At 32.9% G+C, this 12,976-nt stretch overlaps 1 protein-coding gene across 1 annotated transcript; it reads left to right on the forward strand.

Annotated features, from left to right (window-relative positions):
• The first annotated feature begins 725 nt into the window (after nt 1-725).
• LOC133178758 (excitatory amino acid transporter-like) lies at nt 726-10,350 on the forward strand. The gene is made up of 10 exons (XM_061313467.1): nt 726-897; nt 2,448-2,522; nt 3,648-3,770; nt 4,422-4,500; nt 5,690-5,871; nt 6,052-6,178; nt 8,091-8,324; nt 8,677-8,871; nt 9,658-9,792; nt 10,056-10,350. Exons 1-10 carry the CDS (start codon nt 726-728, stop codon nt 10,228-10,230), a joined length of 1,497 nt encoding a protein of 498 aa, XP_061169451.1. The 3' UTR covers nt 10,231-10,350.
• Nucleotides 10,351-12,976: the final 2,626 nt, after the last annotated feature.

Here is a 12,976-nt window from a genome sequence, read left to right on the forward strand (position 1 = left end):
TAGCTTGAACATACAGATATATATTTAATCGCTGTGGTAATATTTAGAGTTTTATTTCAAAATTAAGGATTATCTCCCTCATCCATAGATCTGATCCTTTGATGTATTTGGCTCCAGTCTTTGGCGCTTTTTTCAGCTCTTCCAATTCTTTTTATTTAAACATTTTGGATTCCCAACCTTTCGGCTTGAGCATCACTGAAGAGACATAATTTGTTGAAATGCGCATCTGGTGCATCAAAATTGGTACCGTATATGATCTACATATGTAACAATGAAACCTTTCTTTATACTCCTTTGCATTTTTTGGGAGATTTAAATCAAAACTGTTGCTTTTTTCAGTATCTGTACATCTTTTGTGTCAAGAGAGGACCAGCCAATCTTTTAATAAAGTATACACATTTTTTAATTAGTATACGGATATTTGGGAAATGAATTTTTTTTTTTTTTTTGTTTTTTTGTTTTTTTTTTTTTTGAAAAAAAAATGAATATTTTGTGAAAATCAATATGAATTCAGAATTCGCATTATAGTATTTAATTATTGATGTTTATATGACATCGCCATTTATCAATAGCGTATATACATGTATATTCTATTCACAAATCGTTTTTGAGAGATAAAATGCATTGAAAATATAACAATATATAATATCATACTATGAATATAATACTATATAAAGATTTAAGATTGTTCGTATTAATGATTCATATTTATACGTATGTAGAAGATGAAATTGAAAAATGATGACCACCATAAAAGGTCCTGTATTCAAAATACTCAACGAATCTTCTATGGACAACTGCTCTTTGTGATGACTTTCCTGGCAGTCATTATTGGATTTGTAGTAGGGTTCGGAATTCGTGAAGCTAGACCTTCTGAGGACGTGATACATTGGATCGGTACGTTTTTCTTAGAAAACACATAACCCTCACTCACACACAAGCAATTCCCCACATAGAATATATGTCTTTGTCATTGTTTTCTTTTTAATTTGAAGTGTAATAAAACATTGTCTGCTAATGTTTTTAAAGTTGTTTTATACTTCATGAAATAAGATGTCCTGATTAAGCAGTTACTGGGATGTGGTCGCCATTTTTATCTTAGAATAGGTTTCTGCTGATGCTCTCAAATTCACCCTGCAAATGTTTCATACACATTCTTTCCCACCATGGGGAAACATCGATGAAGACGTTCTTATTTTCTCAGTGAAAAAAAAAAGACTTTAGAATCCTTTCATGCATCAAGTAATGGATCCATCAGAAATTGAATAACAATTCCAATGAAGATGTTCTTCGCCTTATTATCCTATGACATACGATGGTTGTCTCAAATGTTTCGACAATTGTATTTTTGTCATTTTGAATGACAATATTCATTGGATATACATGTTGTAAACCAAAATATTTGTTATGGTAATTTAAGTCAGAAAAATTTGGCTTTGATTGTGTCAGCTTAAAATTTATGTATAAATCTCCGTCTTACAAGAATAAGAGTTAAATAGTTTACTATTTTATCAAAGTTTATACCACAGGAATTCAGTGTTTACAATGTCAATGTCAGAGTATTGACATTTAGTTAATTTACAAGTGGCACAGAAAGTTTTCAAACAGTAAATACAATTTGGGAATCACTTCGAGAAGTAAAAAGTCACTGCAATGTTATAAAATTACAAAACCCTGTATTCATAATTTTATTACCGGTCACTGTAGGAGGGTCGGGTTCGACTCTTGTTCGCGTCATACCTAATCATGATCTATTTAATTATATTATCATACAAGTTAGCACTGTGATCTAAAATAGTGCATGTGTCCACGAACTTTCTGGACAACTCTCGTATATGTCCTTTTTCTTTATACTATTAAAATTTGATCCTGACATGGCAAAGGGGGTAAGTAAATCTACATATTGCATTACACAATCCCCAGAAAAAATCAGAAGTTAGCAAAATCAGCAAAATCAGAATGTAAGATAAATATTTCTAAAATAATCACATAAAAATTATAAATTTTATTAGGAGTGAAACGGTTCACCGCGGTATCGATTCACCGCGGTATTTTTTCTCGGTTCGATACACGGTACAAAATCTCTATTTTCGGTTCGGTTCTTTTTTCGGTCGGGATCGTCATTCAGTCGGGTTTGGCATAAGGTATAAACATGCTTCTCAGTATAATTAGTTAAAAAACGTAAATTTTTGTGGACTTACAGTTTGTAAAATAATTTTTAACAGTCAAATCAATTAAATTGATTTCTTCTATCCATTTTGCACATAAATTATTTGACTAGATCAAGTAAAAGGAAGCATAAAACATGTAAAACAACAGTTGAATTTGTTTCCTTCTATCAAAATGTATCGTATCGAAAATAACCGAACCGAGACCAAACTTTACGATACATATCGAACCGTGAAGAAGGCATATCGTTTCACCCCTAAATTTTATATATTTTAAAGGTATGCCAGGAGATCTCTTCATGCGGTCGCTGAAAATGATGATTGTTCCTCTCATTGTTACCAGTGTCATAAACAGTAAGTGATGTTCATTATACATAAAGGAGGAGCGCAGGACCTTGAGATGAAGAAAATCTAGTTCATATTTTGTATATTACTAATTTAGTATGTCCTAGATATCTTAAAGCAGTTTTATCATCAGATTTCTTGACTTCGAGAGATAACGTCACATAAATATTACTTCTTTCAGTGTCTGTATGATTTTTTTTTTTTTTTTTTTTTTTTTTTTTTTTTTTTTTGTATTTACTAGTTCATAACGGAGTCTATATATTGTGAAGTCCTTCAGTTTATTAATTAACTGTAACAATATCCAATGTTAAGGCTCAATACATGTATTACACAAGACATCGTTGAACAAGATATAAGCATTTAATGTTTACATTTTCCAAGTACGAGAAAACAACAGTGACGTCACAAAGAAACGCTATCAAACAAGTAAAATTATTTTTGTGTTTCCAACTTGGAAAAAAAAAAAAAAAAAAAAAAAAAAACTTTACGATGCAATTATAGTGACATGTTTTCCTGTAAATAAAACTTACCATGTGATCAACGTGTACTTGATCTCGCTGCACTAAGAGATAGTATATAATGTCACTGATTTGTAAGACATGCAACGTAAAGGAACAGATCTAGAGGGGTTGATCAATCTATTTCACAATTTATAAATATTGATATGATCGATAAAATATTTTTTATTGTTTTTTTTTTTTTTTTTTTTTTTTACATTAAGTGTTGAAGCTTAACAAGTTGTACACTAGCTACACAAATACTGATAATTTTTAACAACGTTTAGCATCTATATTAAAAAAGACTATGACGTAGTCATTTGAGTCATGTGACACGTGTTCTGTCTCTGTTAACTGAGAGATACATTTGCTCGAATCAGTCCTTACAATTCTAAGACTCTTTTTCAAAGTTCCTGAACTTTAAAAAATCGCTATTTCTGATATAATATGTGCATCCATGTATGAAGAAAGTTAATAGAATTCGAAAAAAGTGCTGGAAAATCAGTGTTCTTAGTTTTCGACAATACAAGTACGCTAGTATGTAAAATACTTTTACCCCTTCATGGAAGTACCAGCTGTAACTGAAACTTTGTAATAATAAAGCGTATAGGTTTAATTATCTATTTTTTTCTACCAGGTACAGCTTCACTAGATCCAAAATCCAACGGTAGAGTTGGCATGATATCCATCACATACATATTTCTTACCAACATGATGGGATGTTTGATTGCCATAACACTAGTGTACATCATTAAACCAGGTAATTTTATGTAATTAATTTTCAAAATTCCAATTATTAGCTCGTGAATTTTATAATATGATCGATGAATATTGATATCTTTTTCTTACTTGCACTTTTTTTGTGTGTGTAAAATAAAGGATACTAATAAACTTTTCAAACAATATGTCCACTAAAGAAAATACAGTTAGGGGAGTTGTAAATATAAGATTTTATAAATTCGCATTGTTTAAGCTGACGGCGCTAAATTGAAGACTGAAATGCATTTCATATTACATAGATACATGGAAGTACATTGATATTTCACTCCACCACTTTCTATTCTTTCACGTATATCTTCACATTCATATTCTGAAAATGATACTTACTGGTACGTTTCCCGGGTGTGCCTTTCTTTACACTTTGTTAATTGTCAGACCAAACGTATTACAAGCAAGCAAAAAACAAACACCTGTTTTCTCTGTAATGTAAATCCCCCCCCTTTTTTTTCCCAAAATAGTATTCCCTTGTAAAATATGATGACTCCGGTATGGAATAATTAAGTCCAAACAGTTACGTTGAATGTAGATATGAAGTAGAGAATACTTGCATTATGCTTTTATAGATATATATGTTGTGACTTACTTGCGTCATGTTAGAATCTGAGCTTAAAACCCATTCTTTTAATTCTAGGACGAATCAACCTTGAACATGACAAGAAAGTAATGGTAAACCAAATTCAACCACAGGACATATTTGCAGATTTACTAAGGTATTGTTGGATAAAAAATAGCCAGGGTAAGATTATAATTCTTAGTGCACATTCAATAAATATCAATAGATAATCTCTAAATGTATCATTTACTAAATAAAAATCTACAACCCGGCTTAAATTCTATATCAAAAAATGATTAGGACACAGAACACTAATTAATGAGTCGGATGTACATATCACAGTTGCAAAAGAGCAAATATACTCATGAACATACTAATATACATGCAAACTTTTCATTATCAAATTTCTTGCAAATACCTTCTTTTTCCCGAAAAATTATAATCTTGATTTTTGAAGATAATGTATGGATATTAAGTTAAACGATAATTTTCAAGGCAAGACATCAAAACCTCGATTTTTTTTCATTTTAAGAAAAAATTAAAACTAATATATATGTAATACTCCAAAGTCCAAATATCACGCCGATTTCCGATGGTCTGCGCCAAACTCCGGCGGTCTGTCCAAACTCCGACCCTCTGGTGTCGATACAAACGTTGAAGTCCAATGGCTCTTATCCTTTAAGACACGCCACAATAAAATAAGATGGTCAGGCATTCCAGCGTCCGATAATGCAGGGGAAAAGTTTATAACGTCACAAAATTCCGACATCAGTCCTAACCCCGTTCTCCGGCTTTAAATATCCAACAAATTAAGCTTAAGTCTCGCGCAGTTCTCCACTGATTAGGGTTAGTCTCGCAAAGTATTCGACTGATTAGGGTTAGTTCTCGTTTTCCTCTGATTAAGGTTAGTCTAGCACCACCCGGGAGATTAAGTGTAGTTCTTAAAGACTAGTATACTAATTGCAATTAGTATCGCACCAATTCCAGAGGGTGAGGTTAGTCCTCGCACATTTGTTGACTGATCATGGTTAGTCTGGATCCCACCCTAGAGATCGTACCTCGTGTCTTGTAATAAGAGACACAATTTACATTTTTTTTCGTGATTATTTCTATACCATCGGACCTTGTTGTGGCAACAACATGACATTTGGTGCATTAGTGAAGACCAATGGAATTTTGCGTTTCACCCGATAGACTGCATTTGAACCATCGGAGTGTTAAACCATTGAGTTTTGCCGCAGACCATCGGACTATCAGACGTTTGAGTGAAATCGCACTTTGGCGTCTTACATACATTGTATATACGTTTGAGAGACACATATATCTATTTTCGAATTATTTAACAGAAATATCATACCAGATAACCTAGTAGAAGCAACTTTTAGAAAAACTCAAACAAAATTAAAACCAGGAATTGTTCGGATGGAACCAAAGAATCTCGGTAATGTTACAAATGGCACTGCTGATGTAAAGCAAACAATGGAAATGGTGAAGAATGTCGGCAAATCAGACGGACCCAACATACTTGGTAATATTATGGATAAAATAATTTTGATCTCAATCTGATTCAACTTGTATCATGCTGAAAAAGTTTATCAATAAAAATTAGATTAATCATTGTTTCGCCACCTCTTAATAATTAATAGAAATATTCTGCAAAGCACAGGAACAACGCCATTTCAAGTTCAATATTTGACAATTTTGCCAGGACTGATATTGGCCTGCATGTTCATAGGAATTGCTGCTGGGAGATTTAGAGAAAAAGCCAAAACTTTCCTGAACTTCTTCGAAATCAGTGCTGAAATTGTGCTGCAAATTCTTCGCTGGTTTATCTGGTAAAGCTCTAATGATTATTACAATATACTTAAGAATTTGTACGTTACTGACATATTTTATTTGTGTTTGTGCACTAGATGTTGAGTTGAGACAATTGTGACTTGTGATACATCTACATTACAGGTAACGTGCATTTCGTTCTGAAACAATTTTTTTTTAGATATCAACATAAACAATAAAGATGATTTAAATGATACAGAGAAAGAAAATGTTTCATAACGAGATCGCCATAAAGGGTGTTAAGAAAGTTCATTCCGTTATTTACATTAGGCCTAAATTTATTCATAAAAACACATGTGCATTTTTTTTTTTTTGGATGTTTAATGACCAGAAAGTCCACCTTTGTTTTTCAATTCATTTTTGATTTTATTTGGCATGGAATGAATTAATGAAATCAAATGTTTCTGACGTATTAACCTCCATACACGTTGAAGACGGTGGTGTAATTGGTCCATGGATGTTGGGCCTGAGTCCTGGTAGGCCTCACTGTCCAGAATACTCTAGAGATTTTCTACAGTGTATGTAATTGTCAAGGCCATTCCTCTTTGGAAATAAGGTGTGGTAAAGTATTTTTACACCAATTCTGTGTTATGAGGACAGTGTGAGGTGACGCCCCATATTGAACTAGCATAGCGTGTCCCGGATATTGAACCAACTTTGTTCACGAATCAATCCTGAAATTTATTCTGTTTTTTTTTCCTTTTACAAGTAATTAAAAACAGTAGCATGACTCACATTAAAGCCTGATTTCTTGAGTTCCTTGCTGCATTTTTGTGGTTGATTTTCCTCTTTTGTATTATCTGTTCTCCATTTTTCTCTATACGACGCCTTCTATTTTCAACGGTCGGCCAGATCTCGGTTGATCGGTTAGCGGTCTTTTTTGCTCTTGACTTTGTCGCTCACCTTGACACAGTTGTTTAGCCGCATCCTTAACACTTAGTCCTGCATATAATAAAGCCAATCTTCAGCTCGTTCGTTGACAGTATCGACACTTGTACAGGACGTCTGCTTTTTCACCGAACTCGTCATTTTATTTGATGACGTAATAGACATACGCTATAGTAACACAAGAGAATGCACCTAGGGAAAGATGACTACTGATATGATGAGACATATTGTACAGTGAATTTGAAATAGAAATATGGCTTTTATTAATTTTTTTTTTCAAAATCTACCAACAGAACGAACTTCTTAACACCTTTTACAAGTTGAAAAAAGGTGTTGTTTTCAGTCATGTCATTGTCCATCTGTCTGTCTGCGAAATATCCACATTGAGTTGTGAAGTGATGTAATCGGGAAAACGTGTAAAATAAATAGAAAATCGTCAGTTTAAGTCCACTAATTATACTGATGCTTGTATTTTCCTAACATTTACAAACTTTTTTTTAATATTTACTCTATTTTAAAAGATAAAGTCGTACTACACGTACAGTGATAGATCAAAATAAATATGATAATGGGGATAATTTGTGTTTCCATATTTAGATTTCCAAGGTTGTCGGTGGTATGCTTAAGCCTCGAGCTCTTTACTCCCTCAGTGTTAGTCTTTTAATTGACTGTTCGCACCTTAAAAAAAATTGTTATGAGGGTTGAAAGTTTGCCAGTTTTTTTTTCATTTAAGAAATTTTGTGAGTGGAAACTTCTTTTACTGACGCTCTATGATAGTATTTTGCATTTCTCTTGACCAAGAGTGAGAAAATTGGCGAGTAAAAATTCTCATAATCAGTCATTACGTTTCTAATCGTCAATGTTTCCATCTACACAGTTTAAGAAATATTATTAGTCTCTAATTAAATATTGGTAGCTTTCTAACAACCATGTATAGATGATGTAAAACTATAAGTATGTTAAGTATAATTCAGTAGAAATATCTCTTTCAAAATCAATTATCAACGCTTATTTTACTTTTAGGTTGACTCCGGTAGGCGTAGCCAGTCTTATAGCCGCTTCCTTTGCAGGTACCCGTGACGTCAGCGAGACGTTCATAAGTCTTGGGTACTTTGTGTTGGCAGTTACCTTGGGTATCCTTTTTATTCAAGCCATTCTTCTTCCTCTAATATATTATGCTCTCATTCGAAAAAATCCCTTTTATAACATCTTCTGCATAAAGCGAGCTTGGCTGATGGGATTCTCTTTCGCTTCATCGTAAGTATACGTGTAAGAACCATGACATATTTGGCAGTGAACATGTATATAGATTTCTAGTCATGGACTTCAAGTGCTTAAATTTTCGCTATACATTTTCAATTCCAATAGCAGTTATGCACTCACACAGAGATTCTTAATCAAATATATTCTATAGATACTATGGGAAAATAATAAAGTAACTCAAAGAAGGGGTATCTTTTTTCTTCTCGTGATGAATAGTGGGGAAAAAATAATAGAGCTGTATCTTTCCTTTTAAAAAAAAATATAACTATATAAAATGTTCCTCTACCTTAGACGTAAGAGAATTATCCTTTTTTTTTTTTGGTAATATCATCAATGTATTTTTCAGGACTCTTGCAATCCCTGACTTGTTGCATGCATGTGAAAATATAATGAAATTCGACAAACGCATTACACGCTTTGTCATACCTCTTTGTTGTACATCGAATACAGATGGGAGTGCCTTGTTCATATCAGCAGGTGCTATGTTCATTGCAAATGTGTCCGGGTATAATTTGACATTTGGAAATGTGATCATAATAGGGTATGTGTTTTAGGATAAGTCGAGGCCAAATTTATATACTGCAGACCCTGAAATGTGCTACGTACTTTGGCGCGTACTTTTCGTTTCATAACCCTCAAAGTGATGTGAATTATATAAGGAAAAAAAAACATTACATCATTTAGACTGAAGAGGAAAAAAATAAATATGCTGATTAAAACAAACGAATAACAAACAGAAAAAAATAGATATTTAATGAAGACTGAATAATAAATATTTTTGAAAAGATTGCGTAGTCCTGATTTATCAGTACAATGATAGAGTGATAAATAATATCGATCTTTTACAGCACGTTCCTTTGTTTTCATTTAAATAATTGCCGAAAGAATCCGAAAAGAAACTGACATCGTGTGAAAATCTTGTACAAAGCGTGTGAGAACTAAGTACCAAGTTCTCATGTAGCCTTTTTGTAAACTCTGTAGCGTTTCGTGAAAATTTGTTGGTGCAGACCCGGTAGCATTTCGTGTAAACCTTAAGGTTGCATGGGTTTGTGTAATCTGTGTAGTAAGCGTGTCGGTGTACTGTATGCGCATTTGAGGAAGTAGCAACTTTCAGGTCCGTGTACAATTCACCTAAAATCCATTTTACTAAGTAGACTAGGAAATGAAGTTTTTTTTTTTTTTTTTTTTTTTTTTTTTTTTTTTTTTTTTTTTAATACAATTTTCCATGGGCTCTGCATGATATTGGACGTGCAGTTAAGTGAAGTTAAGGTAACATATATTCATACCATTATTGTTTTTTACCGCGTTTTATAAAATATCTTTGCAGAATTTTGACAACTTTATCATCACTCTCCTTACCAGGATTGCCGAGTGCTAGCATGGTAGCTCTGGTCATGGTACTTTCTGCCATTAGTGTACCTGTACAGGAGGTTTCTTTGTTGTTTGCCGTTGAATGGTTTCTGTAAGTAACTCTACGACACCGACAGTATCATCGTGATTCAGCAAAATTTCGTTCATATGACATCATAACATGTTTGTGTTCGTACAATTAGATTGTAGAAAAACTACTCTTATATAATTAGTGCAGGTACATGTAGAGGCAGTTATACACATATATCTAGTATAATAAATTAACTTATAGTAACTATACGTAAATACAACATACACATAGATTCATTTTTCACAGACATTCATCAAAGTATAGTTTTATTTTTGTTTCTTTAGCGACCGCCTTAGAACAGGAGCAAATGTTGAGAGCCATTTTGTCTGCGCTGCAGTCACGAATCATTTCTGTAAACGGAAATGCGACTTGAAGGAGGAAAATGTCGAAAACAATCCGGAACCAGACATTGAAATCATTGTCCAGTCAGATGAAGAAGAATATATCCACAATGTTTAATTCTTTAATATATTTCCCGTCCCAAACAACCGATATTCAATTTCACAAGACATCCTTTAAATCCACTCCTTTAATGATTATTTTTCATCCAAATTCAGAGAAATTGAATATGCAATAAAAATGATTTGATATTTAAAAAAGAAATATGGTATTTATTTTTTAAGTACATTACATAAATAAACAGAGGGGGAAATTAACCATTTGCTTTGATACGGGAGGTTAATGTTGACAGTTTTGAGTGACATTCCAGTCTTTAACCTGTCCTTAAACGAATCACGAAACTTTGCACACAACATAGGCCAAATCAAATTTAAGCGAATCCATTTTATACAACATGCTGTTATTTCGTGGATTGATAAATTATACCATCCTTCTTAAACTCATTAAAGCCAAAGCCTCGAGTGACCTTTTCAAACTCATGAAAGCCAAAGCCTCTAGTGAGCTTTTAAAATTCATTAAAGCCAAAGCTTATAGTAAGCTTTTAAAACCCATTAAAGCCAAAGCCTCGCGTGAGCTTTTAAATCTTATTAAAGCCAAAGGCTCCAGTGATCTTTTAAAATCAAAAAAAAAAATTAGCTTTTCAGATCAACATTGGTTCTTCGCCCATCTCTGCGACAGAGAGTCAACATTTGACACAAAAAAATATGAATTCTTCAAAAAGTTATTAACAACACCAGTGCCAATTATTCCTATTGATCCACACAACCCATGGCTTGACATTGTGCCATTATTTTTCCCATGATGACGCTTCAATTAAGAAAATTTAGAACAAAGATTAGCGATGGTATAACTAAAAAAAAAATATTTAAAAAGAACTCTCAACAAGAGGCCCAGGGGCCACATCGCTCACCTGAGCACTATGGCTAGGAAAAAGCAGAAATCACTTCAATCTTGAAAGGTTGAAAAGTTTAAATATAAAAGTGGTTGTGGGGGGGGGGGGGGTGTCATGAATTGAACAAATTTGAATCTACATTATCTGAGGATGCTTCCATTTAAATATGACCAATCATGGCTTTGCTGTTCTTGAGTAGAAGATTTTTAAAGATTTAACCAATGTATTCCTATGTAAAACTTTGATCACCCATTGTGGCCCCACCGACCCCCAGGGGTCATGTTTGAACAAACTTGAATGTACACTATCTAAGAATGCTTCCATATAAATATGACCAATCATGGCTTTGCTATTCTTAACAAATAGTTTTTTTTAAGATTTATACTATGTGTTCCTATGTAAAACTTTGATCGCCCATTGTGGCCCCATCCGACCCCCGGGGGTCATGATTTGAACAAACTTGAATCTACACTACCTGAGGATGCTTCCACATAAGTTTCATGTTTTCAAGCACAGTGGTTCTGGAGAAGAAGATTTTTTAATGATGCCATTAATTTTTCACAAATTCTTAATTATCTCCCCTTGGAAGAAGGCGTGGCCCTTCATTTGAACAAACTTGAATCTCCTTTACCCAAGGATACTTTGTGGCAAGTTTGGTTGAAATTGGCCCAGTGGTTCTTGAGAAGAAGTCGAAAATGTGAAAAGTTTACTGACGGACAGACAGACGGACAGACGGACTACAGACAAAATGTGATCAGAAAAGCTCACTTGAGCCTTCGGCTCAGGTGAGCTAAAAACAGGATAACTGAAAGGAGCAATTTGACCTCAACAGATAGAAGTGTTTACTTGAGAATCATTGCTTATTGATCAAATTAAGGTGCAGAATAATCTAAGTTTTTAGCAAATAAACTTTTAGATTAAATAAAACTGTATGTACTTACTTTAGCATCTTGTAGAGTACATGGATGTACGTGTATTTTAGTGTACAGTGCTATAGTTTTACAAAATAGGCATTTGAATCTTACAAAAAAGATACCGAAATATTACAATTTCACTAACTTCACTTTCGAAAGAAAAATAGTTAATAGACGGTTTCTTTTCTTTTTTTTTTCTTTTTCTTTTAATCGAAGATCACATTGGTGTCCATTATAATGCACACTATTCGGACTTTTCAGAGACGGAAAAATACAAGTTGTTTGTGAAAAGGTTTTATGGTAACATATGTAAGTATCATCCCAAAACACGTTCTTTACACGTTTTTTTTTTTTTTTTTTTTTTTTTTTTTTTTTTTTTCATTTTTTTATTTTTTTTAATCAATTTATGCTTATATCTCGAATTTCTGAAATATTCAGGTACTTTAATATTTCCTCTTCTAATTCATTTATATCATTTGCATTTGTGTCAACATTTTCAACATATGTAAATCAAGAAGCACTAAATTTGAGCATGCACAGAATACTTAAGAAATTTATAATGACTGCTTTCAGCACATTGGGATGTTGTTATCATAATTTATCTACAAGATTTGATTTGAACATATTTAATTATATAATACATACAAAAGTATTGGATACAAGTTATTTTAACTTAACAAGTGTCTTTTTCACGCTTATTAATTGAATTTAAGCTACAAAAATAGTTGTATTGCAGGTCTCAATGATACGAAAGCCGGATAGGCTCATTTTTGACAAGATAAAAAATAATTAACTCGTTATAACGAGATAGTTATCTCGTTATAACGAGTTAGTATCTCGTTATAACGAGTTAGTTATCTCGTTATAACGAGTTAGTTATCTCGTTATAACGAGTTAGTTATCTCGTTATAACGAGTTAGTATCTCGTTATAACGAGATAATTATCGCGTTATAACGAGTTAGTATCTCGTTATAGCGAGTTAGTTATCTCGTTATAACG

Source organism: Saccostrea echinata, unplaced genomic scaffold (genome assembly GCF_033153115.1).
Source record: "Saccostrea echinata isolate AGI-Se365-2 ecotype Australia unplaced genomic scaffold, CSIRO_AGI_Sech_v1 ptg000003l, whole genome shotgun sequence".
In the NCBI taxonomy this organism is placed as follows: Eukaryota; Metazoa; Mollusca; class Bivalvia; order Ostreida; family Ostreidae; genus Saccostrea; species Saccostrea echinata.

Bases quoted from the DNA above. Each gene is read 5' to 3' on its own strand.
- LOC133178758 (XM_061313467.1), top strand. From the start codon at position 726: ATGAAATTGAAAAATGATGACCACCATAAAAGGTCCTGTATTCAAAAT. The intron at 5,872-6,051 runs GTAATATTATGG...CAATTTTGCCAG, and splicing joins AGACGGACCCAACATACTTG to GACTGATATTGGCCTGCATG. The intron at 8,872-9,657 runs GTATGTGTTTTA...ATATCTTTGCAG, and splicing joins GGAAATGTGATCATAATAGG to AATTTTGACAACTTTATCAT.